This window comes from Polyodon spathula, chromosome 32 (assembly GCF_017654505.1).
Source record: "Polyodon spathula isolate WHYD16114869_AA chromosome 32, ASM1765450v1, whole genome shotgun sequence".
Lineage (NCBI taxonomy): Eukaryota > Metazoa > Chordata > Actinopteri > Acipenseriformes > Polyodontidae > Polyodon > Polyodon spathula.
Window position 1 is genome coordinate 3,265,586 of NC_054565.1, and position 23,994 is coordinate 3,289,579.

The following is a 23,994-nucleotide window of genomic DNA, read 5'->3' on the forward strand; positions in this document are numbered from 1 at the left end:
CACTACAATGTCACTCTCCAGTAGGATTCTGGGAAGCAGAAGCAAGGGCCCTTACTGATGCCAGCGAGCAGGGACTCAGTAGAGGCTGTGCATGCGTTTACACAAACTGAAAGAGCGAAGCTGCGTGCCAGGAGAGAAGAAAGAGTATAATTAACCAGGGAACAATAATTCAGGCAAGGTAAGTATGATTAAAAAAGACTTCCTCTTTAATGAGTCTTTAATGGCAGTGTGATTGATTAGCCAATAATATAATTTTATGGGGAGAGAGGTATAAAAGGCCACAGGCATGCAAAGTGTGGGTTGGGGAGGGGAAGGGTATTTATTTAATAGAACCAGACACAAAGGGCTGCCACCAGCAATTGAAAGCTCAAGTGAGTACACCAGGTTGCCATGACAACTCCGCACCGAAGCATTTCAGCTTAGCGGGCACTGCATTAAAAATCAATAGCGACCCTGGCAGAGAGTGTGTGGACTGTGTAGGCTTGAACCGACCAACGCACTGAGGAGAAGACACAAGACTAATGAAAGCACAGACATAAAGTGCCCTGATTTCAGTGCGTTTTAAATACTACTCTCTTCTACTCAATAACGCACAGAACACGATTATTTAAGGAAATGACTTTGTATTTCATAACAGTACCATCTATAACTGAGCCTGGGTGTCACCCCTATTAATAACCAGAACACAGACACCTATCCACCTATGCACTAGGATTATCCACTGCATTAGCTTCCACGCACCTGAAGAAGAGGCCGCTGTCGTCTCTAAAGCTACTGTATAGTATATACATATTCTGCTGATAACAGTGGACAAGAAATCAAATAATAATAATAAATGACAGCCTGGGGGGGACATAATGCTGCCACTGCTGGGGGGGTATTGAGATGAATGGGGAGATGCTCTACCTTCCTCTTTCTTTGGGAGATTCTTGCTGTTCTGCTTGTGTTTTAGTATACCGGTTATCAAGCAATTGATCCACCTGGGGGGGGGCAAAGAAAGAAAAAGGACAGCGCAGTTACATAAAACGCACTTCAGAAATGCAGCTTTTCAGTGCAGAAGAGGATGTAAAACACATTCGAAGCACTGTATAAAACAGCAACAGACAACATAGGATCTCAAAACAAAGAAATTCAGCATTCCCTAAAAATGAAGCTGGTCTTGCGGTCAGCTTTCATTCATAACTCCCAGTAATGACACCTGTGGCCTCTCCAGCAAAACAACACCTACATTCGATACCCTGCAGCTCCTTCTTGCAAGAGTGGTGTGTTACCCCTGGCAATATACCCTCAGAAAACATATTTATATTTTTTTAATGTTATTCTAGGCTCTGTAGTCTGATTCCAAACCTGAGGTTAAATTGCATGACTCCGAGGAACCATGTAAACCAGTATAGACAGCACACGTCACCTTTACCCTCTCTGTAACTGTATCCTCGTCCTGATAAAACACAGCCCCGGTAGACTCAGCACATATCCTTCCTGGTGTCGGATGAGCAAAATAAGTGCCTAGTCCTCTCAATGACGAACACTGAAATGTTGAAACCACACCGTCAACTCTTCTTACTATACATGGACGGAGATTAGAGACTGCACAGCTACGTGCAGCTCATCTGTTTCTATTTGTGATGAACTTGTAGGAGTGCACCTCAGTCCTGAACCCGGTCAGCCCTCTCTGTCACCCTGAACAAAACCCATTTGAAACACTCCCCTGGTCAGCCCTCTCTGTCACCCTGAACAAAACCTATTTGAAATGCTGTCTAGAAAACTGAGTTTTCCAGTGTTCAGTCGAATGTAGGTGTTGGGTGGTAAGTGTGTCAAAAGGTTGAATGAGGCTGCTTTTACAGTACAGCAGGTCCCCACACTCACTTGCTCATGTCAGTAACATTGTCCGCAGCAAAGAAAAATGTCCGAAACCTCTCGTGGCAGACTTTAAAGACACTGAAAAACAGAATCACAGAAAGGTACACCACTAAAATACAGTGCATGCAATCCTCTGCCTTTATACTCATTCTCAGCTGTAAGGAGTTTGACTCTAAAACAGTTCTGACGTATTGAATCCCCTGTTGAAAATATCATGCATAGGTCTCCCCAGTAAATTCATATCAGTTCAGTGGACATTCTCGATCAATAACAACAAATGACAGGCAACTTTTATTTCTGGAAACTAGCTGAAGATTAAATATAAAACATGTGGATAAAGCATCTTTCTATTCACATTGCCAACTACCTTTAGAACTCTGGACAGCCAACTAGCTGATTAAGTAAGTGTAAAGCATGGAATAATTTAGTAACCAGCAACCCAAGAAGAGTATTTTCACTATAGGGTTTTTACATAAAACAGTCCTTAGCAAAACCATCTTTAACAAAAGCATTCCTTAAAAAAATCCTTAGTTTTATGAATAGGGCCCCACTGATCAAATATAGTCTGCTGTTGTAAAGGCGTGATTATCGACCAGCACTCCTGCTAAAGACTTACTATTTCCGCTTGTGATCGCCAGCACTTTCAATATTGTATGAAGATACATTAATGAAACCCTCCGCCTTCTCATCCTGTAAAGAGAAAAAAAAGGAAAGAAGTGAGTCTAGTGGCAACTGGCTTTCAGATGCTCTAACCTTTCTGAAAAATGTCAGGTTTTGAATAGATTATATCTACACAGGCACTCCATTTCAGAAGAAATAAACTCAGTCAACCAGTACCACTCTCCGTAAAACAGAAAAGTAGCTGTCAACTATTCAGCAAAGCTCGCGGGACAGACCAACGTGGAGGAGAGAGCTGCTTTTGTATCTTTAGGTAACCCCACAGTTATCACACGCAGTACTGTAAGTTCAACCTGACCACTGCCTTCATAAGACAGTAGTCCAAATAAAACAAAATAAGAGGCCAGGACTGAATCAGCATGGAGTGAACTGCTACCTCAACCCCGAAAGGGTGGTCCTCCTCCCACAGCCAACGTGGGGAAGGACATATGACCGCAGCTTGTCCCTGCTCTGCAGATACATTAAGAGGGTTATTCTCAGTTTCCAGTGCGGCTGTTCTATTCAAACCCGGTGCAGACCCACTCAGGGGCTCCTCATAACTGTGAGGCAGTTTGGGCACAAGCGCAAAGGGAAGAACATGAAAGGGTTGAGGCGATCCAGTGACAGTTTATCAGGTTACAGTACAGCCAGCTGCAATCCGAAACTTCTAGAAGAGGCTGGGAGAGGTCGATGAAGGCTTGGTGGAGGCTGGTGCAAAACCAGTGATTGTGTTTCGGATAGATGGACACAATCAGCGCAGTCTCAATGCGCTCGAACGAAGCGACTGAACTACACAGTGAAGCAACAGGAACAGAGCACCAAGCTGCAAGGTGACACAGTGAACATTCCAAAGGGAAGTGGAAGCTGTCAGTGGTTGTTATGTAAAGGGAGTTGGTGAAGGCCCACGCTGAACGTTCTTTAAAGGTCACACTCACATGCTGGCTGTTGTACCAGTACAGCGAGGATCCCTTCAGCACAAACCAGAAGCGCTGCCACTTCTGCGTGACGAAAACGCTGCTCTCTTTCTTCTTGTTCCAGAGCCAGCCCTCGCAGTCAGCCTTGCCCAGCTCCCGGCATGAGATACGCCTGCGACTGGCAGTACCGCGGACCCCTGGAAACATTGACAGCACCACAGTGAGACTTACCAAGTGCACAGAGAACACAGACCCCTGGAAACACTGACAACACCACAGTGAGACCCACCCAGAGAAGGGTGTGAATGAAGCACTAATTGGAGGGCACAGTGTGTGTACGAGGAGGTGGCCAAGGAAGACAGCTACAGCTATTATATGACAAGTGCTTTGGTCTTGTTTTAGGGTCATGGTTTTTAACCAAGTCAGTTAAGCATTTGACGTTAAGCAAATCAGTTATTCAGCGACAGGCTGCTCTTGCTTTGTTGTCAATGGGCTGTTTGTGACGCTTGTTTATGCAGACTGTTGCATGTGGTTTTATCACAGGATTTTCAATCTTGATGTCAGAGAGATTGCACTGGTCATATAATATTGCACTAATCTAAGAAATCAACACCTACACATTTGCATCATATTATACGGTAAATGTTGATTCTCTTTATGTGTCTAAAAGTTTCATATTCATTGGAGAACAACATATCAAAACGAATCTGCAGTCATCATAGAATAAGGCATGTGGTGATGATGCAAACATGCAATATTTATAACCACTATTGGATGCATGCATGCTGTGCGCAAACATGGCAGGGTAAAGTGGAGATATGGGTTGGGTTCCTCACCTTTTGTATTTGACTTTCTGGATGCTCTCTCCTGCTAAAAGAGGAGGTGGTTTTTAATTAGTTTTGCATATTAAGTGTGATGTACAATCCAGCACAACATATCGTACAGGATCACTGCATTGACTGCCTTCAGCTATGACCACAGGCTTAGCATCACTTAGAATTTTAAGGTTGAGACATAATAATAATAAATAATAAAAAAAAACCTAGAGGAACAAAACTGAGATATTTTACTTAACATCATGCAATCAAAGACACTACAAAATGATCTCGCAAAAGTCTGCCGGAAGCCATAATAGCAGTGCAGTATTTCATGTGAGATTTCAAAATGTACAATTCTTCAGTTTGTCAGGTTTCACTCAACTTTAGTTAATTCTATAGGGTGATGCGAAACATTCTGCCATTGCTGTATGCGCAATGTTTCAAACCTACTCTGTTGCAATAGCTTGTTGCAATGCTGTGAATCTGTGACTCATTCTGCCAAAGGTATTATTCAAACACCTACATAATTTGGAAGGACAATATTCATATTTCAAATTCACAGAAAGGATAGTTCCATAAACAGCTGAATATAGTCACCTCTATGTCTTAAGGTTTTACTCTTATGTGACAGTAAGAAATACTGGTATGAATATTTCCCATTCCAAAAATTCAAATAAATATTTTGCACATAGAATGGATTCTGAATTAGAACTGCAAACCCACAGTCGTTGGAACCTGTAATATTAAAGAACAAGCAGAAGAAACTCCATGCAGCTACTGAGGATGGAGCAGCAGGGCTTGAAACTTGCACTAGCCCGGCACCCAGTCCTGGGTTTCATGTTAATGAAAGTGTTCCTCCCTTAGAGCTGCATGAACAACTCATTTTAGTAAAACTACTGACTCAGATGACTTACTCAAACTGTACAAACAGAGCAGATTTACCAGGGCTTTGAGTCTTCAAACCCCAGTCTGGATGTAGAGCTAGTGTCATTTTCAAACCCTGAAGAAGCCCTCTCGCTTACCTCCTGTCTTTGTGCTGCCATCTCGGAATCGCTGCCCTGCTGCTCAAAGCTGTGTCTGCGCTGCCAGGAGTAGCGTTTCAGTTCGAGGGTCCCGGGAAGGACTGAGGGGTCACTGGGAGCTCCGGTACTCTCTGTACTGATCCCAGGACTGTGGACAATGCCTTCATGCACAGGGCTTTCTGGTGTTGACAAAGCACAACGCAACTCATTAACATTTACCAAGGAGTCGAACTGATCAACATATACCCCACCAGGATAAAGGGCAGCTGGATTTCTTTTACAGAACCAGGGAATCCATGTGCATTAAGCACTTGTTTTTAGGGATAATCCTGGGATAACCAAGATAGTGGGTTGATCTGGGTATAGGCGGATCAAATCAACCACTTGGATTCAACCATTACATTGCCTGTCTGTCTTCTAGTTTAAATACAGCTTTTGCTTAAAGAATCTAGTCATTACTTTGAGTCAATTTACTACACTGTGCCAGGAGTGTCTCTTACCAGGTGTGGTCAGGGGTGGAGGGGTCTGCTCCCCCTTGCTCAGTAGCTCCCCCTCCTGGTCGAAATCATACCAGGTGGACTGGCTCTGGGAGTACCCGCTAGCTCCCCCAGCCTCAGACGCCTCCAAACCCCCTCCCAGACTTTTCTCTTCTGAATTCTCGCCTTTATTCCTTGGAAGAAAAAAAGTGTTCAGTATTTTTTTTTTTCCCCTGAAATTAAATAAGTGAATGAACTGTTCAATTGCTTTCAGAAAAAAAAAATGAAATCAAATGAAACGACCATAACCAGTCCTGTGCCCAATGATATCTATAGAAATAGTAACAAAGTACAGAGTCAGGTGGTGTTGTATCCTTTATATGGGTGAAGAAAATAAAACTGTTTTTTGCTACATAACCCAGAGTTTACTTGTCATTTTCACTATAAAATACGGTTGGTTCCAAATGAAAAAACGCTATTAACTTTAAGCAGAGATTTGAATACATTTCGTTTTGCAAAAGTGTTTGTTGGAACAGGACATGCTGACGAAATGTTGTTTCTATCCTATAGCATACCAAAGACTAATCACCAGTTAATAAAAGATTCTTCACTTACACCCTTCAGGAATATTGCTACATTATCAGCTCTGTAAGGCTTTCCTGTTAAATGTTAATCATTTAATACACATGCAAGTTCAAGACAGAAAGCATTTATTGAAGTTTAACGTATCAAAAACGTAAGAAATAGGATGACTTACTTGGAAAGCTGAGAAAAAGACCTTATAGAATCAGTAACCCTGTAGAATACTGTGGGAGACTCGGGACCTCCAGAGACCTACAGAAAAACAGGAGTGCTGTTGTTATCACACATATCTTTCTTTTTAAATCAAGCTGGAGCATGCAAGAGCAGGCAAGAACATGCAAAGACATCCTTCCTCCAGCGCTGTACAGCAGCTGAAGTGACGTACAGTCAGTACAACACAAAAGCAGGAACTGAGCTTCCTGCTAAATTGTTGTTTATTTTGAATGAACTTGGACAACACTGTTCATAAAGCGGGCTGCTTTGGCGCACTTGTCAGAAGAGGCAAGCTTGCCGCACAGTGCCTACCTGTACCTGTGAATCTGGAGGCTTTGTGGCTTTCTCATGCTTTAGTAAGGAGATAGGCACCTTCTTTAAAACCAGAGTCACACCCTCACAATTTTCCCGGAGTTTCTTTATCAGGTTTTGTCTGCTCCAACCCACCTTTGAATCAACACAAAACTAGATATCAGTGTTTCGATTAAGAAAAATCTAACCAAGCCTCAACTGGGGCACAGCGTAATGTAAATTCAGAATGCCCAGCGTACCTGCATGAGGAAATAAATACAGAGGGCAAATATAATTTAGCAGTATGTTTTAAAAGACAGTATATCAAGTTGTTTGGTGTCTTATCGTCTAGAAACTAGTATGACAAAAAGGCAGTCACACCTGATTGGATGTTAGGAAATGTATTTCTAACACTAGCATATATGAACTGTGTATCTCAAATGGTTTCTGAGATATATAGGGTTTGTCTGACAATAATTACACACCCCAAACAGAACCATAGACTCTGTGCTAGCTTTATATATATATATATATATATATATATATATATATATATATATAGGACTTGTTGTTACGCTAACAAGAGTTTAAAATAGTTTATCAGCCCCTTCAGACCTGTAGTTGTCATATGTCCTATTGTTTTGAAAGGGTAAGCTCAGTGTAAAACATGGAATGGGCCACTGTGCTATGCAGTGGGAGTCTTGTGTTTTTCCATCCTTCCCCTGCATGCACACAGATATTTACCCTGGCAAGTGTGCATGGATTATAACGTGCCTCTCAAAGTAATACGTACCACAACCTGGTCATTGACTTGAATCACTTCATCCCCTGGCAGGATCTGCTCACAGAATCCAGCTGGCGACTGTGAAGCACAGAAACATCTCGTGAGAAACACCATGCACAGCACTGAGCTCTATCAGCGTTAATCAAGCTCAGCTCACTGTGAGAGACAGCATGTACAGCACTGAGCCCTATCAGCGCTAATCAAGCTCAGCTCACTGTGAGAAACAGCATGTACAGCACTGAACCCTATCAGCGCTAATCAAGCTCAGCTCACTGAGAAACAGCATGTACAGCACTGAACCCTATCAGCGCTAATCAAGCTCAGCTCACTGTGAGAAACAGCATGCACAGCACTGAGCCCTATCAGCGCTAATCAAGCTCAGCTCACTGTGAGAGACAGCATGCACAGCACTGAGCCCTATCAGCGCTAACCAAGCTCAGCTCACTGTGAACTGGGAAAACACATGAGGGGTTCCCAACATGCCACCATCGGGCAACCGCTCTCATTAGGGTTAATCATTTCAATGTGAATGATGTTCTCCCTCATCGTTTCTGCAAAAACTCACTTGTACATTTGACCTAAGTATACAGTATTTGTAACAGTGGTTTACAATGCATCAACAATGATTTCAACTTTTTGAATTGTTTGAATTTTTTTTCGATCCTTGCAAAACAAGGCATTTTCGGTTAAACACTTTTGTTTCAGTGCTTAAACTTTTTAAAAAGTATTAAACAGTTGTTTTTTTTGTTTAGTTTTTTTTTGGTTTGTTGCTGAGAAATTCTAATGGAACATTTCCTTAAACGTCTCCAGAAACATCTTAAACTCCACAGTAGGGAATGTGCCTGTAGGCTTGTACTCATTTACACATGTAAAGAGAAAAATCCACAGAGCTGTTTCACTCCAAAGAGACCTGGGGTAATCGCCACACATTCCTAATATGTGTGCCAAGCAGTCTCCTGCATTGTTTTCAATACAATAAAATGACACAGACACCCTAAACAAGCAGCCAGGGATATTTAGCCTCTCTGGTGAATGGTTAATTTACTGGATTATAAATAATTGCAAGCTTTCGTATTCATTCAATTATTTGATTCAAGTATATTAGCCATGCATGGATAAATAGACCAGAGACATTGAACACAGTCCACTGGCTGTAGTGATAAATGGAGACCCCTACCTCAGCAGCCGTTCCCGTCACAAAATGAAGGCTTGAGCCAGTTGATGTGATCTCAATTCCCTGCAAAAAAAAACGAATACAAGGCTATTCTAAATGACGTCAAGGAATCTTCATTCACAAACAAGATATTGCAATCTACGTCATCACATGACAAGTTGATTCTCTCTCCCATCTGCTTTTATTGGGTTCCAAGTCCTGTTGACCTGCGAGAGATATCGGCTGTTTAAACTACGCGAGACACCCTCGACACAACCTATTAATTATTATACAACTCCAATTACACAAAAAACTGTTCTTTTTTGTGTGTTTTATGTGCAGGATGACATTTGTACACATGAGAAGATAAGACTTGCAGTGTTCATTCATTTTCTCATAAGCAATTTATAGCTGGCTAGAAAGTCATAAACTCTCCCACGCCTATTGCATTGAAACCTGCTTCCCACTACTGTAAAAAAAAAAACTCCTACCTCTCAAATAAATTCCATAAAAGGTTAAACAAATAGCAAACTTAATGAAATAAAAACCAGCTTTTGTTTCTTTGTACAAAGCGAAGGCTCCAAGGTATGGAAATCAGCCAAGCTGGAAGACTTGTCTTGTAGTAGATTTTACTGTCATTATGGGTTACAAAATGGTGTCTCGTTCTAATGTTCTAAATTACTGGGAAACTAATTCTGGGAGTGCAATGGCTCAACACCGCACAAGGCTTCCTGCAACATACCGTACAAAGGTTAAAAGAACACATGCAGGTGCTGGTTAGCAGTTCAAAAGCATCAATCCATAGGGTTAAACCCTGTAATTAGAAGGTTCTCAAAGGTGTGTGATGCCTCCTGGCTATTGCTGTTTTAATTGCTTCTCCAGTTGGGTGATATTGGTCCTGTGATGACAGGGGGGGGTTACATTGGTTCCTATGGGCTGTCATTGGTTTTCAGACAGTAATAATGGCACGGGATCTCAGACTGGCTCTGTAACACCACCATATGAAAGACTCAACTCTACTCTGATTGCTTTTGTCGCTCTGACAGCTTTGCGTGTTCCACTGGGGCCAGAACAAATCTCAAAGCTAAAAAAAAAAAAAGAGGTGTTTTGTACTGCACATTTACACTCACTGTCAAGGAGTACATTTCGTTTCAATTTGGTTCCTCAAGACAGCTCACATTTAAAAAAAAAAAAAAATCCCTTATCAACTCCCCCAACGTGACAGAGCTAAAATTTTCACAAAAAAACGCACGATAATTGTGTGGAATTCTGTTTGAAAAATAATGTTTGAGCCATTCCATTAGACAGAATATATATTTTTAATACATATATGAGGTGTTCAGGCCATGTACTGGAAAAAAAACTGAAGCACCTGCAATATGTAGCACACACTTTAGTGTAAGTGTTCTTTTTTTGGTTTTGTTTTTTTACACTATTTGTGTCTCCATGGAATAGCCACATTATACGCAGCTGAAACGACATCCCTGACAAACATTATGAAACTCAAGTTAGTTGGAGCTAACAGACTCCAAGTGGTTTCCAGATCTTAGAAATCTGCGATCCAGCTGCTTTTCAATCGGAGTCTGGATTTTGGTTCTAAGTCATTGACAGACTCTTCATCCCTCGTTGTGTTAATCTCAAGGATATCTTCTGAAACACGGGCAAGCATCCTTTTCAGGAATAACAATTAATAAATGAAAATATTTCCTATTTCTAAGATTTGCTATACCAATAAAACTAGATCTCTGATTGAAATGAGGTTTTGAATGTGTTTTCCACATACTTGCACACGCATGCATTATTAAGCTCCTACCAGATTATCTCCTGGGGCAACAGGGATCAGCTCCACACTCTCCAGGTTTGCAGTGTGGTTTAAGAGGCTTTCTGAGCTGTTCCTCAGGATGCTGTCACAGATGCCAACCATCTGTTTACACTGGGCACAGCAGACAAGAACAGTATTATTATAAAACAGCACCCAAAGCAAATGCTATTGAAGTTTTACTAGGACAGCATCATTTTACACATTAATAATGCACTCCTGTACTGACCCATTCAGTGTTGAAGGCTGGAGATGGCAGCTAGACTTGCCTGGTCTTTTTTTTTTTTTTTTTTTTTTTTTTGGAATCAGCAATCATTTTTTATTTCAGCTGCCACTGACCTGGGAGGGACGAAGACGGACACACGCGTCCTCCGAAATGTGTGCCGTCAGCCGTTCGCTCCTTTTCACTCAGCCACCTCAGAGCTACATCGTCGGAGGACCACCCAGCTCTGGGTAGCTTACAGGCAAGCCCGCGGGTGCCCGGCCAGCCTACAGGGGTCGCTGGTGCGCTGTGAGCCGAGGACACCCTGGCCGACCTAGGCCCTCCCCACCCAGGCACCGCTTGGCGAATTGTGCACTGCCCCCTGGGAGCTCCCGTCCACGGTCGGCAGTGGAATAGTCTGGACCTGAATCGGCGACCTTCAGGCTGTAGGGCGCATTCCTGCACTCCACGCGGAGCGCCTTTACCAGATGCGCCCCCTGGCCATCATTGTTAATGTCTCCTGAGGGTCATCAGTGGGTCAGTAAAGGTAATAGCACGCTCCCTGGAGTGCAGGGTAAGTTACATAACCTGGAGCTTGCAGGCAGGCAGGGGGTGTTCAGGGCAGGGCCACTGCCCCGCAGCTGCAGCAGTTTTTTTTTCACTTCTCAAAACAGAAAAGTTTCATCTGAGCTCTGGGCTTAAACCCTGTGGGCGTCGGTCGTTAAACAGCCTCCAGTACACAAAAGAATGAGACGCAAACAGAAATAAAGATAGAAGCAGCGAGAGCAGGAACAAACAAAAGATACTCACAATGGACACGACTTCTTTTTCTTTTTCATAAGCTGTGCTGTCCTGGAAAAAAAAAAAAAAAAAAAAAAACACATTTTTATTACAACTGTAAATTGCAAACGGCAGCTATAGGTAAATTGAAAACAGATCACCTTGACCTTTCTGCACTGTATGCACGTTAAAAAAAATGTCAATGTAAAGTGACTTTGTCTATGTCTATGAAAATCTGGACAGCAACTTGATGGATTTTTCTTACTAGGTTAAAAAATGGTTATGCAACAGTTACGGCATTCATGATCAACAAGGGCCTGTTCATACAGTTATTGATTAACTTCTGTCACTCAGCCCTTCACTTGCATGTTGTGTGACTGATTGATCTGGTCCTGCATGACTCAAGGCAAGTTTGAAATACTTCAGCTAAAGTCTTTTATTATGAACTCCTACATGCAGGACTGAAAGAAAACTACATTGTTTCCAATTGGATGGGCGCGTCCTAATTAACACGTCCGTATCATGCTTGGCTTTATGGTTTTGCTAAATTTTCAGACTCCAGTAAAGAGGTAATCACAAACAACAAATTAGTTTGTTGGACACACAAAACAAAACAATGGCTTCGAAATAAGATCTTGTTACTTATTTTGTTGAAAATTCTGCATTGACTAATGCGGTCCACACCGGGTGTAAAATGAAGCAACGAGGACTGAGCATAAAGGCTGCTGATAAGCAGAGTTGACTTTAGTAGGAGTTCACCACTAACCTGGCATAACACAGTATTGACACAACATGCGTAACTCCAACACAGTACTAGGCACTGCAATCCATACTGTCTATTAATAACCTTTCTATTCATTTTACAGTCTATCACACAGCAGAGTATCTGTATACTGCACATGCTACCGTACTTCATATTGGGACCATTTCAATACTGTAACGTGCTTACATGCAAACCTTACTCTGGTGATACTGTGAGAAGTAGAGTGGTAATCAGTTGCATGACTGTTCATGATGTCATCTGTAGCCCCCCCCCCCCCCCATGATATTATGTCCAGGAGACTTTAATGTTGTGCTAACAGGCAGACGTTAACAGGAGTAACATCAAGCAGGTTTGTCTGTTCTATACAGCCTGGCTAAAATATTGAGGGCATAAAGCCTAAGCTCCTTAAACGTCAGTTTCTGAGCTACAGTGTATTAGTTGAAAGATGAGTCACGGCCAAATTGCTTTCACACTGCTGCCTCAGCCTCAATCTCAGGCAGCAATTCTGCCATTTAAGAGTGTGATGCATCTCAGTGCACACTGCTTCCTAATAGACTTGAGATGCATTGCGCAGTGAAGTGCATTCCCACTGAAATGACTCACAGAAGCGGAGTTGTGTGGAGGTGCTGGATGACAGTGTAATAAAAAAAAGGCTGATTTAAAAGCATGGGAAGGAACAGAAAACGACGGTGTAGTGAAGCATGGTAAATTATAGGAAATGCACAGCAAGCCCTAGAAAAGAAAGCGTAACAACAGTGCTGTGTAAACTTGTATAGGAGTTACAAAGAAAAAGTGTTCTGAATTGCTAGTGTTGTGTAGGTTCTTGCTTTGATTGGGTCCCATGAATACAGCACAGAGGGGTTAGATATTAAAGTTTAGAAAGTGAAACTTCAGGTTAATGTCAGCTATTTAAGGACCAAATATCTTAGAGTACAAATATACCGTTTTAAAAATACGGACTTTAGGAGGGACTGTATCTTAAGCCGTAATCGCATTTTAAATATTTAAAAATATAAATGAAAATCAGTAAATTGACACTGCCAGAATCCTATTATAAAACAATATTAGATTTTACATATCATTAGTTCTGAGCTAAATTATAGCCAGTAAATGAATTTGCAATAATAACATCACTCAGGCATAGAAGGTACATACACACCTGTCACACTGTACAGGATATTACACAGCCTTAGAAGAAAAGCAAAAGCAGCAGATTTGAATAGACTACGACTCACCTTTACTTGCCATTAAAATGACCCTTTAGAGTCAGAAAAAAACAGGGAAAACACCATTCAACTCCAAAAGAACCAAGATTAGCAGAGGCACGCACATCAGCAAGGCTGCTCCTTCAAAAGATCAGAACTAAAGAAGTGCACCAGGCCTTTTTTTTTCTTCCCCTTTTCTGTGTAACATCCTCTTCCACTTCAATAAAAAAGAACTGAAATCATAAAAGGGTTTTCACCACTGAAGTCTCAGGTGATTAAATATTAAACTGCGGATCAAACTGGCAGAAGCATATATTAGAAACTAAACCAGTTCAACAGCTACTGGTGAAACCCAGACAGCGTCCGATATTCGGATGCTTGAAATCCTTTAAACAACTGTTTCCTCCTTTCTGTTAAACTTCTAATAAAATCAAATCGAACCATGCAGAAATGCTGTTTAGCCGCGTAGCTTTTAAGGTCTTCCCCTGCACTCTGGCAAACCTCACCATGCAGCTGAAGCTTTCTCTCTGGAAAAACAAGCTGAACAGCCTGTGCCCAAATTAGCGTCCTGTAACGAGACCAGCTCTGACTGGCTTTGACTCAATCGAGTATAAATAAAGCTTGACTCTGCTGCTGCTCAATCTGTGATGAAAGGTGGGGCCGGTATTTAAAAACTCAACTTCATTTTTGTTGATTTGACAGGTGACCTAAAAATGAAAAACAGCAGCCATCTGTAACACACGCTTTCAGCCATTTGTTCTGCAAACGTCACCCCTTTGAAAACACTGAGTTACACGTTAGTCTTTCTTTGGTAGTCACACTATATAAGAGGTGACTCTCCCAAGCTAGTTTCACTGGGAAACACATTTACTGTAGTTTGGTTGCTAAGTGCTTCCATATTCAAAGCCGTACCAATTATGTTTCGTAAGGAACAGCTTACCAACCCTAAACCTTTCTTATCACCCAACTCCGCCTTAACTTTGTGAAACCAGAAAAAATGTGTACTCACATTCCAGCATGTAAATATCCATGAAATTAGCCCACACTAGGGCTTCAGCAAAACAACCAAGATAGCACCGGTCTGAATTTAAAGACCAATGAAGACGGCTGGTTAAGAGGTCTGCTTATCCAAAACATTGTTTCTTTAATTATTACTAAATACAATCATGAAAAATGTACTTTTTAAATATGTAATACAGCACAGTTAAACCACGCATTATCAAAATATCAGGGACCGTTTATAAAAGTCTATTTGTTCTTCTTATTCCTGTAGCACAGGACATGGCATTCATGAAGAGTTGCAACACAACCCATGTATGTTGACATATTTACTGCAATGTAGATTAGTGTACTGTAAACACCAGAGATGCGAAGCTTAGTGAAGCCTTGCTACTAAGGCTAGTCAAAGGACTAGGGGGCTATATGTCTCTGTTGTTTCCATTATGAAAGTGTCCCATAGTAAAAGCAAAGCAAAGTTAGTTAAAGCACAGTGAAAACATGGCAGACGGTAAACTATGGCAAATGCATAGCATAACCATGGGGAAGGTGCAAAAATACAGTGGTAAACGTTTCTAATGATTTAACAAAGTGGAACTACAGAAGGGCAATCCATCATACAAATAATAACTGACATATGAAAAATAAATCAGTTATGGATTAATCAGAATTCCAATACATCTTATCTCGAGTACAGACATTCTCACAATACAGCAAAAGGGTTACTGTAGATTGTTATTTGCCATACTTAAAACCAATCCAGCAAATTATTGTTTAAAAAAAAAAATTTATACACACACACACACACACACACACACACACACACACACACACACACACACACACACACACACACACACACACACACACACACACACACACACACACACACACACACACAGTATATTCCACAGGCTTCAGCACACAACCCAGAACTTTTTGTTGGAATAGTCATTAAACACAGCAACTTATACAGAGGACTATACAGAACACACAGTTGGACATTAAAACGGGTAAGAAAATAAATATTAGTTTTATAAGTCGTGTAGGGTTTCCTTATTGAATTGATTTTTGTTTGGGCAGTCTGAATTGCCAAACCCTGCACAAGATGACATCGCTTATACAGTTAATTCCCAAACTGGGGCCCTGGGACCCTTGGAGGACCACAACAGGGGTTCAGGGGAGTTGCACACATACAGAAATATTCTCTCTAAAATGACACTGACAAAGCAAGGTTCCCCAGTCTTAGGGATCAATTAGTTCACAGTAATGCTTACTACCTTAACCTACACCAGATCCTCATGCATTGACCAGTATTTCCAATGTCAGCACTAACACAATGTAAGGGTTAATGGCCAACTGAGCTAACAAAAACATATCAGGCTGTTCTAAGCCTATCAACAGGGAAGTAATTGCGTTACGAATCATATGCCACTACACACAGGGCCGGGATTCATTCTCAAACACACAGCCGCACACATAACAAACAGAACTATAATACCGCGCTGAGAGATCTGACTGGGTCTTGGTCACACACTGTCTAGCACCTGTTTGATTTAGTTCCAGACTGTTAATCACAGTGGTCTGAGAAGAAGGTCAACCACAAAATCAACTCATCCAAACGCTTTCCATCCGAGACTGCTGGAGGGGTTTCTGTTCACAGGAAACACATGCAACATTGTATCATTAGTTTACTTTGTGCTGCTCTGCTTAGAGTTCATTAAAGGGGTGGAGCTCTTTCACTGGCTGCAGGATGGGCCTTCGCTGGAATTCAGTCCTGGGCCTCTCTCTAGCAGAGACGGACTCACTCTGAATTATACTGTGTGTGTATCTGTACTTGAGCACAGGCCTGTTTAAAAGGGCAAAGGACAACTAGTCCCATCTACAGACATTGTGCATTTGTATTATCATCTTCTTATTATTATCATTATTGTAATGAGGCATTCCTTATGAACATTTAGCACAATATTTTTTCACAGTACTTTTTTTTAGCAGTTTTACCTTGCTTTTCCCATGGTTATACTATGCATTTACCAGGGTTTATCCAGGTTTGCCATGTATATTAATATACCTCATTATTCATTACAATGCTTAGCTAGGCTTTACCAAGCTTTCACTATGCTTTATTAACCTTTGCTACGGGAAACTTTTAAAAGGGATGTGATTAAATAGCTGCCTACTATCATATTATTGGACTGTTCCCTTTTGATTGATTACCTCCCATATTCCCAATGTGCTGAATGTATTGATCTTATTTGTTATTTGTTAAATGCTTGCCTTGAATAAGGTTCTGTTCAATATGAAGAAACATCTAGTATTATTTCATTTTCTTTGCAGTATGACAAATAACTGATGCAAACTACCACAGACAATATTAAAGTAGATTGTACACATTTAGCATTAGAAAATGTAACAGGTAGCACATGTTAATAAAAGCAAACCAAGCCATGACATCTTCTCTAGGATCCTTTGGGATTAATTGACTTGAGCAGAGCAAGCAATTGCCGGTGTAAATTCCAGTCCTTTACAGAAAGACATCACATGTCACAATGCTTTCCACCTTATTCAAGCTGCTGTTTAATACTCATCTGCAGCTTAACACAGGGCCAGGTACTGAAAGGAGACAGGTGTATACATCACACAGACTGTACACCTGCAGCTCACTGTGTCTTCTAATGATACTACTCACAATGTGCTAGGGATCCCACGCCTTAAATCATCCCCTTAACGATGGGATGCTCCAGCCAGCAGCATTCCCATACCAGGGGCCTGCAGCCCTCTGGGGTTAACTCTCATGTCCAAACAAAGCCTTTCCCTAAATGAGCAATTAACTGAGGATCACCCACACCCGATCTCTGCATCGTCTGAGAATGAAGACCACTTTTCTTGTTTGATTAGTTTAAGTAAAAAAAAACAAAAACAAAAAAAACAGAAGTGACCGAAACATGCAATTCATTAAACTAAATTCCCAAACACCCGCAACAGACAAACGCACGACACAAACAGAATTCCCCTTGGGCATTCTTGTATAAACATCCGAGTGGCACTGATGCTAAACAGCAGTGTTTGCACACCTGCAGAGAAGGCGCAATGTGTTAATCAAACAGTAACTTACACGAAGAACAATGGCATTTCTACAAAAGATAGAACAAAACAGGAAATGTTTCAGCAGTTCACACCACACAGTAAGGCATGCTTAAAATACATTTGGGTTTTTTTTGGAAACGCCCTCTGTCTGCCCTCCCTCCAGGGCCCCTTCTCAATACAACCGAATCCTACTAAACCGCTGCTTCAGTCCTCCAGCTCACAACCTGAACAACCTGCTGCTCACTCAGTTGCAGTGCACTTGGATCTCTGAAAGATCAGAGGTCGCTGCTTACCTTTTTAACAGTGTTGCCTAGCTGGGCACAGAGTGCGACGATGTCTTTAGTGGCTGAATAATCATTCAGATGTGAGTAGAGGTACCTGCCATTGAGAAAGGGGGGGGGGGGGGGGGGGCGTTAGTGTTTCTTGTAGTAATGTCCTTCTAGCCCTGATATGGACCTCAGCCAATCTTAAATCCACAAATCTCAGGATTAACTGCACAAGAATCTCTAGATTTGCAAGACTAACACATTTATGTTATATTACTAATTTCCCAGTCAATCAACTTGTTGTCACAGAGAATTTCAGTAATCGTGTCTTCTGTTAGTCCTCTACATTTTACAGTAGTACACTGGGTTGAGTATTAAAATCATCAATACTCATGACACAGTTATACCACTGTACGAAGCCCAAGTAATCTTGCAGATCTCAAACTGCATCCTGTGGTTTTTCATTGTTAAATCCTGCAGCCACAACAGGCTTCCAGGATTGCTAATATTGAATAATACCCGTGAATAATGCCAGTGAATATTCTCATTGAAACCATCAAAGCACTCAAAAATTCTTCAAGCTTAATAGCGGTATATAGAAACAGAACAATTTGCGAAATGGATAACCTTGTATCAATTAACCAGTCATTTTAAATAAGGAAGCAATCAAATCACTTTAGTAATGTAGGTGATTGTAACCACATGCAGTCATTATAATGACATTTTACACAACAGAAAATATCAAATGCATTTCTCAATATCTGATGTACACTGGTATAATTCATAGTAAAAACCTCATGCAGCCTTCAAGAGCCCAACAGCGGCTCTATACCCTTATGATAGTATGATGGCCAGGGTTTCCAGTATAGCATCCAATCACTTTACACACACAATCATATTATGACAATCCTACATTTGTAAGTGGACCACAGCAGACCCTACTTGACTGCATGATGAAATCCATACCCTTTTCTCCAGCAGCGGGACTGTGTGCTGTACCCACCTGTTAAGCCAGGAGAAGAGTGCTTTGGCCGCAGTGACCAGGTCAATGATGGACAGCAAGATATCTGGGGCCAGCTTGCTCACGCTCGTGCCTTTGTAAGCGTTCACCTTCCAACGGCTCTGAACCACCCCCTGCAGGGTGTGCGAGACGCCCCTCAGCTTCTCCGTCACCGAGCGCATGTTCTCTCGCCGCAAGTCGTAATTCTGTCGTCAAAACACATGCAGATAAGCATGCAGTACAGATGCTGCTGAGGGTGCAAGCTGCTGCTGTGACCTGCGCACAGGCAATCAAACGAAACAAACCTATCTGCCAGCTCTTCATGATCATAAAGTAAATGCTAAGCAAAGATCTACTGCACAGAGTACATTCCCCCGCTAAGCCACTGGGCGTTTGCAAGTCTTGACAACATGTTGGCAAAGCAGCCGAACAAGATGGAACCCGCTAGCCGCTACCCCTTCTACAGTATTTGCAGTGCAGCTGTGGGAGCAGTTTGGAACCTTGACTCGTGTGCAGTATGTTGCCCTGGTAGTGCATGGAAACAGAAGGAATGCCCCAGCATACTGTATGACTGGTGGCGCCCCCTATGGCCACACCCGTAGTATTTCACTTTGCATGTTTCAACAAACTTGACAAAGTGTACCCGTATCTCTAGATAAGGTAAATAATAATAATAATAATAATAATAATAATAATAATAATAATAAAATAAAAAAGGGTTTTTTATATATATAGGTAAAAATGTATGTGTGATATACATCAAAATCCTATCCTAAAGGATTTCCTTAGCAAGTTTTATCATAATATATAAATATGCATGTCATGGATAAAGAAGAGACAGGAGATACGTCCATACCAGGGAACAGAGGAGCTCAACGGCCTCTAGAATCAGCTCCTGGTGGCCAATCTTCTTTACCCCAAGCCTCTCCAGGTCCTGGTAAGATAGCCGCAGTAAATATTCCCCCGTCAGCAGCCACTCCTCAAAGTGATACTGCTGTAGGGCAGGCTCCAGACCTGAGAGGAGGGAGAGAAACAGACACTGGTTGCCTGGAATACCATTGATTTCCAGGACACTCTTGTGCTTCGGTAACACATTCCCGTGTTGCACCATGTTAAGACTCCCTGCAGTGCTCTTCAATATGCTTTCCCATGCTGTACTGCAATAAACTTTTACCCTGACAGTGTGAACGCGGTTTCTATTTGCAATATAACAGAAAACTACTAGATATTAATATTCATTTAAACTGCAGCTGTTAACCATTAAAGAAGAAGCCCTTCCTGCATGCACACAATCCAAAAGCACTTCCCAACCAACACTATTCACCTCCAGATCTTCTCCTTAAATGCCTTCATCGCTCCTAGACTACTGCCCCAGTATTAATTTAACTCTTGACATTACCAGTAGTGTGCCACCATTGCGGATTGCTGTGATGTATGTAAATCAATGTGGTTGCATGATGTGGTCCACAAGACTTCTGTAAGCTATGTGAGAGCTATGTGCAACTATACCACGACTGACTGCGACAGAGCTCAGCCTATCACAATGGACAGTGAATCTCTTTGGAAAGGGCTTGTTTACACATAACAATCAGAGAGCCGGTTCAGTATTGAACCCAGGGGATCCGTTGGTGCTATTGCTCCACAGCAGGTAGGTGTGACTCCCTTGTTTTGGAAACAGGGATAAGACCATTGTGCAACTTTTCACATGAGTTTGTTGTAAAAATTATATTTGTATAACAACATAAAAAAGGGAAAATAACCTGAAAAAACATGTAACTTTTTTTGTTTTGCCTCCCTGGCTAAACCAGTGCATACATACCCACTTAGGGTAATGTAAACAAACTAGTAAGCCAACAAAGTAAACATAAGGCTATGGAACAAAACTGTAAGCATTACCCCTGGAATCGTAGTGTAATATCACACAGGGTTGTGGGACACTGCAGCTTTAAGAGCGATAATATGACTTTACTATACAGTCCCGTATAACAGTTTACCACAGTATTTTGGCATTTTTCCCATGCTTTCCCCATGGCTATACTCTGTATTGACCATAGCATACCCTGGTTAGCTATTATTAATATGTTTTACAATACTTTTCTATTCTTTACTATGCTTACCTATGCTTTCACTATAAACGTTACTGTGTTTTTATTGTGGTAAACCTTTACACGGGGTATGCCACACGCAATTTTCCATAAGAGTTCAAACAGAGGTCTATTTTAACTGAACCGACTGTCCATGTGTGTACTTCACCTATTACAGTACCTACAAGCAACTAGATCAACACGAGTTCAATTTTCAATAAAGATTAATACATCCGCCACGGCTCAGAATGCCTGATGAATAATGTTACGTTAACATGATGAAGTACACCCCGCTTTGTAGTTTTCCATACGCTTAACGAAAAACTGAAGAAAAAAAAAAGTGACATTTCAAAACTGTACATGAAATACTGCACTACTATTATGGCTTCCGGTAGACTTTTGCGATATTATTTTGTAGTTTCTTTGATTGCATGATGTTAAATAGAATATCTAAATTATGTTAATATAGTTTAAATAATAATAATAATAATAATAATAATAAATAATAATAATAAATAATAATAATAATAATAATAATGTATGGCAATGCCAAACGTTTGGCCATAGCTGTAGGCTGTTGAAAAGACTGTTCTCTGAGATTAAAACCAGGTTGTCTTTCTCATGACATCTCTGTAATGTTACATTTAACGCAAATCCAAAAAAATGACATGAATCCAGCAGGACAGAACGCGCTCTGTGTTATTAGAATTATCCTCGAGTCTGTATCTGAAAATAACACCTCATCACAAATACAAAATAATGTATTTATTAATATTTTTGCCACCGTGTTTTAACAAAACAGCCATTAATCAACATGCAACAAAACTATACCCAGCGCCTACATTTTGCCCAGCACTCAGAAACGCAGTTTAGCAAGATTACAACAATGTCCACCTGCATTTACTTATCCAGCGGTAATGACACTGGGTTGCATTAGTGGTACAGTTGACCGCATTACTTCCTCGTTCCAGTCCCGGACTTTTTTTTTGTTTTGTTTTGTTTTGTTTGTTTTTTAATTCTCTTACCTCTTAACCAACGTATCACGCTTTCGTGACTCCAGGTTGCAATCTGTTCCATTTCAGGAGTTGGGGGTAGGGGAGGGGGGTCAATTTATTTGGTTTTGATTCCGATCTGTATTCTGGGCGAGGTTAGATTGTCTCCAAATTCGCATATCAAAAAAAAAAAGCGTTCTAGAGAAAGAAGAGCCACGCCCACTTGCAGGTACAGTATTCCATTCCTTATCGCCTCACCCAAGACGGGCTTGCCAAGAGGCACAATCACATGACGCCGATTCGGGCGGTCAAAACTTCGCTCTCAGTCAGACATTGACAGCATGCCGACTTCCGCTATATCTTCTCTCTGTAAAGATCAGCGCAGAAAAGTTACCTTACCACTTTTCCAAACTTTTGGAAAGTGTTTGGCCTCTGGAGTTTTAAGTTTTGCAAGGGTATAGTTGTTGTATTAGTATTCACCTTGTCAGGCATTGTGCAAAAGGCTTATGTGGTACATAGTATAAGAGAAGTTATTCATCTATAAATCAGTCAATCAGTAGTTGTTTTATATAGTGACTTTTATAGTGGACCACCATCACAAAGCGTTTTACAAGATAGTGAGGAACAATGCATAATACATTAAATACAGTGAAACGCAGGGCATAGCACATTAAATACACACAGTAAAAAACAATGCAGATACATTAAATACAGGCTAGTATGTGAATTCTAAACATTGTGGATGCGTGTGTCATGCAGACTCGTACGAATGCGATGGAGGGAAAAACCTGAAATACAGCTAATAACAGATCTTGTCATAATAATACGCATTTTTACTACCAAAAATGGTGTTCATTAGTGTGCATTTTTTTTATATAAAAAAATTCTGACCGGATGTTCATTAGTTTGCATTTTTTTGATATAAAAAATAGAATTATAATTGATCAACAATTATTTAATTATTACGGCAGAATATGCATTTAGAGAAATACAAAATTAAAACGGGACCTTTTTTTTTTAAAGGGTTATTGTGTATTGTGTACTACTTTATTATCTCTCGAGAAGAGGGAATTTCTCAGGAATCAGAGCACAAAAAATATACACTCCTATACTGTAGGAAAAACATGTTACTGTATATACACAGTCAATATCCAAGATTGCTGTTGTACATGTAAAATGTTTAGGTCTGAAACCAGTAATTGTTTATTTTATAATTCTCAACCACATAAAACATTCTTTCATATATTAGAAAAAGTAGCAATACTTAATTGTATGAAGCTGCTAAAAGAACAAGGGGCTTGCTATTGAAATCAAAAGAGATCTGTTTTAGTTTGTTCAATGGATAATGCAAGGCTCTAATCTGCTGGAAAATAAATGTTTGATGTAATGTGTTGTATTCTTATTTGAGACAAGCTAAAAGTGTAAATTATGAGTGTAGCATAGCGCCATCTTGTGTACCTAACTTGAAAAGCAGTCCACGTTGCACACACCTGGAAAGGGGAGAGGGGCGGGCAGGTACTGTGAGCTTTGTGGGGGTTCTATATAGAACCATATGACCATTCCTTCGCTAGCCTTATATACAAAATGCCCTCAGGACCTGTGTGTGTTTTTTTTCTTCTGTCAGCAACGTCTATTTAAAAACAAAATGATAATACCAGACCCATGGCAGCTGAAAAGCGATAAAGCAGCTCTTGCAATGATTTGTTTATTTTTAAATTGCCCCCCTTTGAAACTGTATACACTCTCATTGTTTCTCTTTCAATTCAATTACAGATGTTTTTTTTTTTTTTTTTAGTGAATGTGTTTGCTTGTTGAATGTTTTTCAGTGGTGTGTGACAATGGCAATTAAAGGTGTCATAAAAAATAAACTGTCTTTCAGTTGAGCAGTTCATAGTGCATGAAAAGCAGCACGTTTCAGCAGAATGTAATGGAAACAGTGTCTCTTTAGCTGTCAGAGAGCTCAGCTCAGATATAGTTTTGCTCGGGGTTCACCAGATGTTTAGAGCTGACAGTCACTGCTGAAATTCCCT

General features: G+C 40.9%; 1 protein-coding gene across 3 annotated transcripts; it reads right to left on the minus strand.

Moving 5' to 3' along the window:
- Positions 1–6: 6 nt before the first annotated feature.
- LOC121303443 (connector enhancer of kinase suppressor of ras 2-like) lies at positions 7–22,267 on the minus strand. 3 transcript variants are annotated; one of them, XM_041234153.1, is made up of 17 exons: positions 21,998–22,267; positions 19,745–19,902; positions 18,892–19,094; positions 17,916–18,000; positions 11,602–11,643; positions 10,584–10,703; positions 8,795–8,854; positions 7,627–7,695; positions 6,855–6,989; positions 6,505–6,581; positions 5,772–5,941; positions 5,272–5,450; positions 4,268–4,298; positions 3,453–3,628; positions 2,477–2,550; positions 1,867–1,938; positions 7–980 (listed from the first exon to the last, which is right to left on the minus strand). In XM_041234153.1, exons 1-17 carry the CDS (start codon positions 22,047–22,049, stop codon positions 644–646), a joined length of 2,040 nt encoding a protein of 679 aa, XP_041090087.1. In that variant the 5' UTR covers positions 22,050–22,267; the 3' UTR covers positions 7–643. The 3 variants fall into 3 exon arrangements, with proteins under 3 accessions (XP_041090087.1, XP_041090088.1, XP_041090085.1); XM_041234154.1 differs by having other exon boundaries at positions 4,268–4,301; positions 6,861–6,989; positions 21,998–22,266; XM_041234151.1 differs by having other exon boundaries at positions 4,268–4,301; positions 21,998–22,266.
- Positions 22,268–23,994: the final 1,727 nt, after the last annotated feature.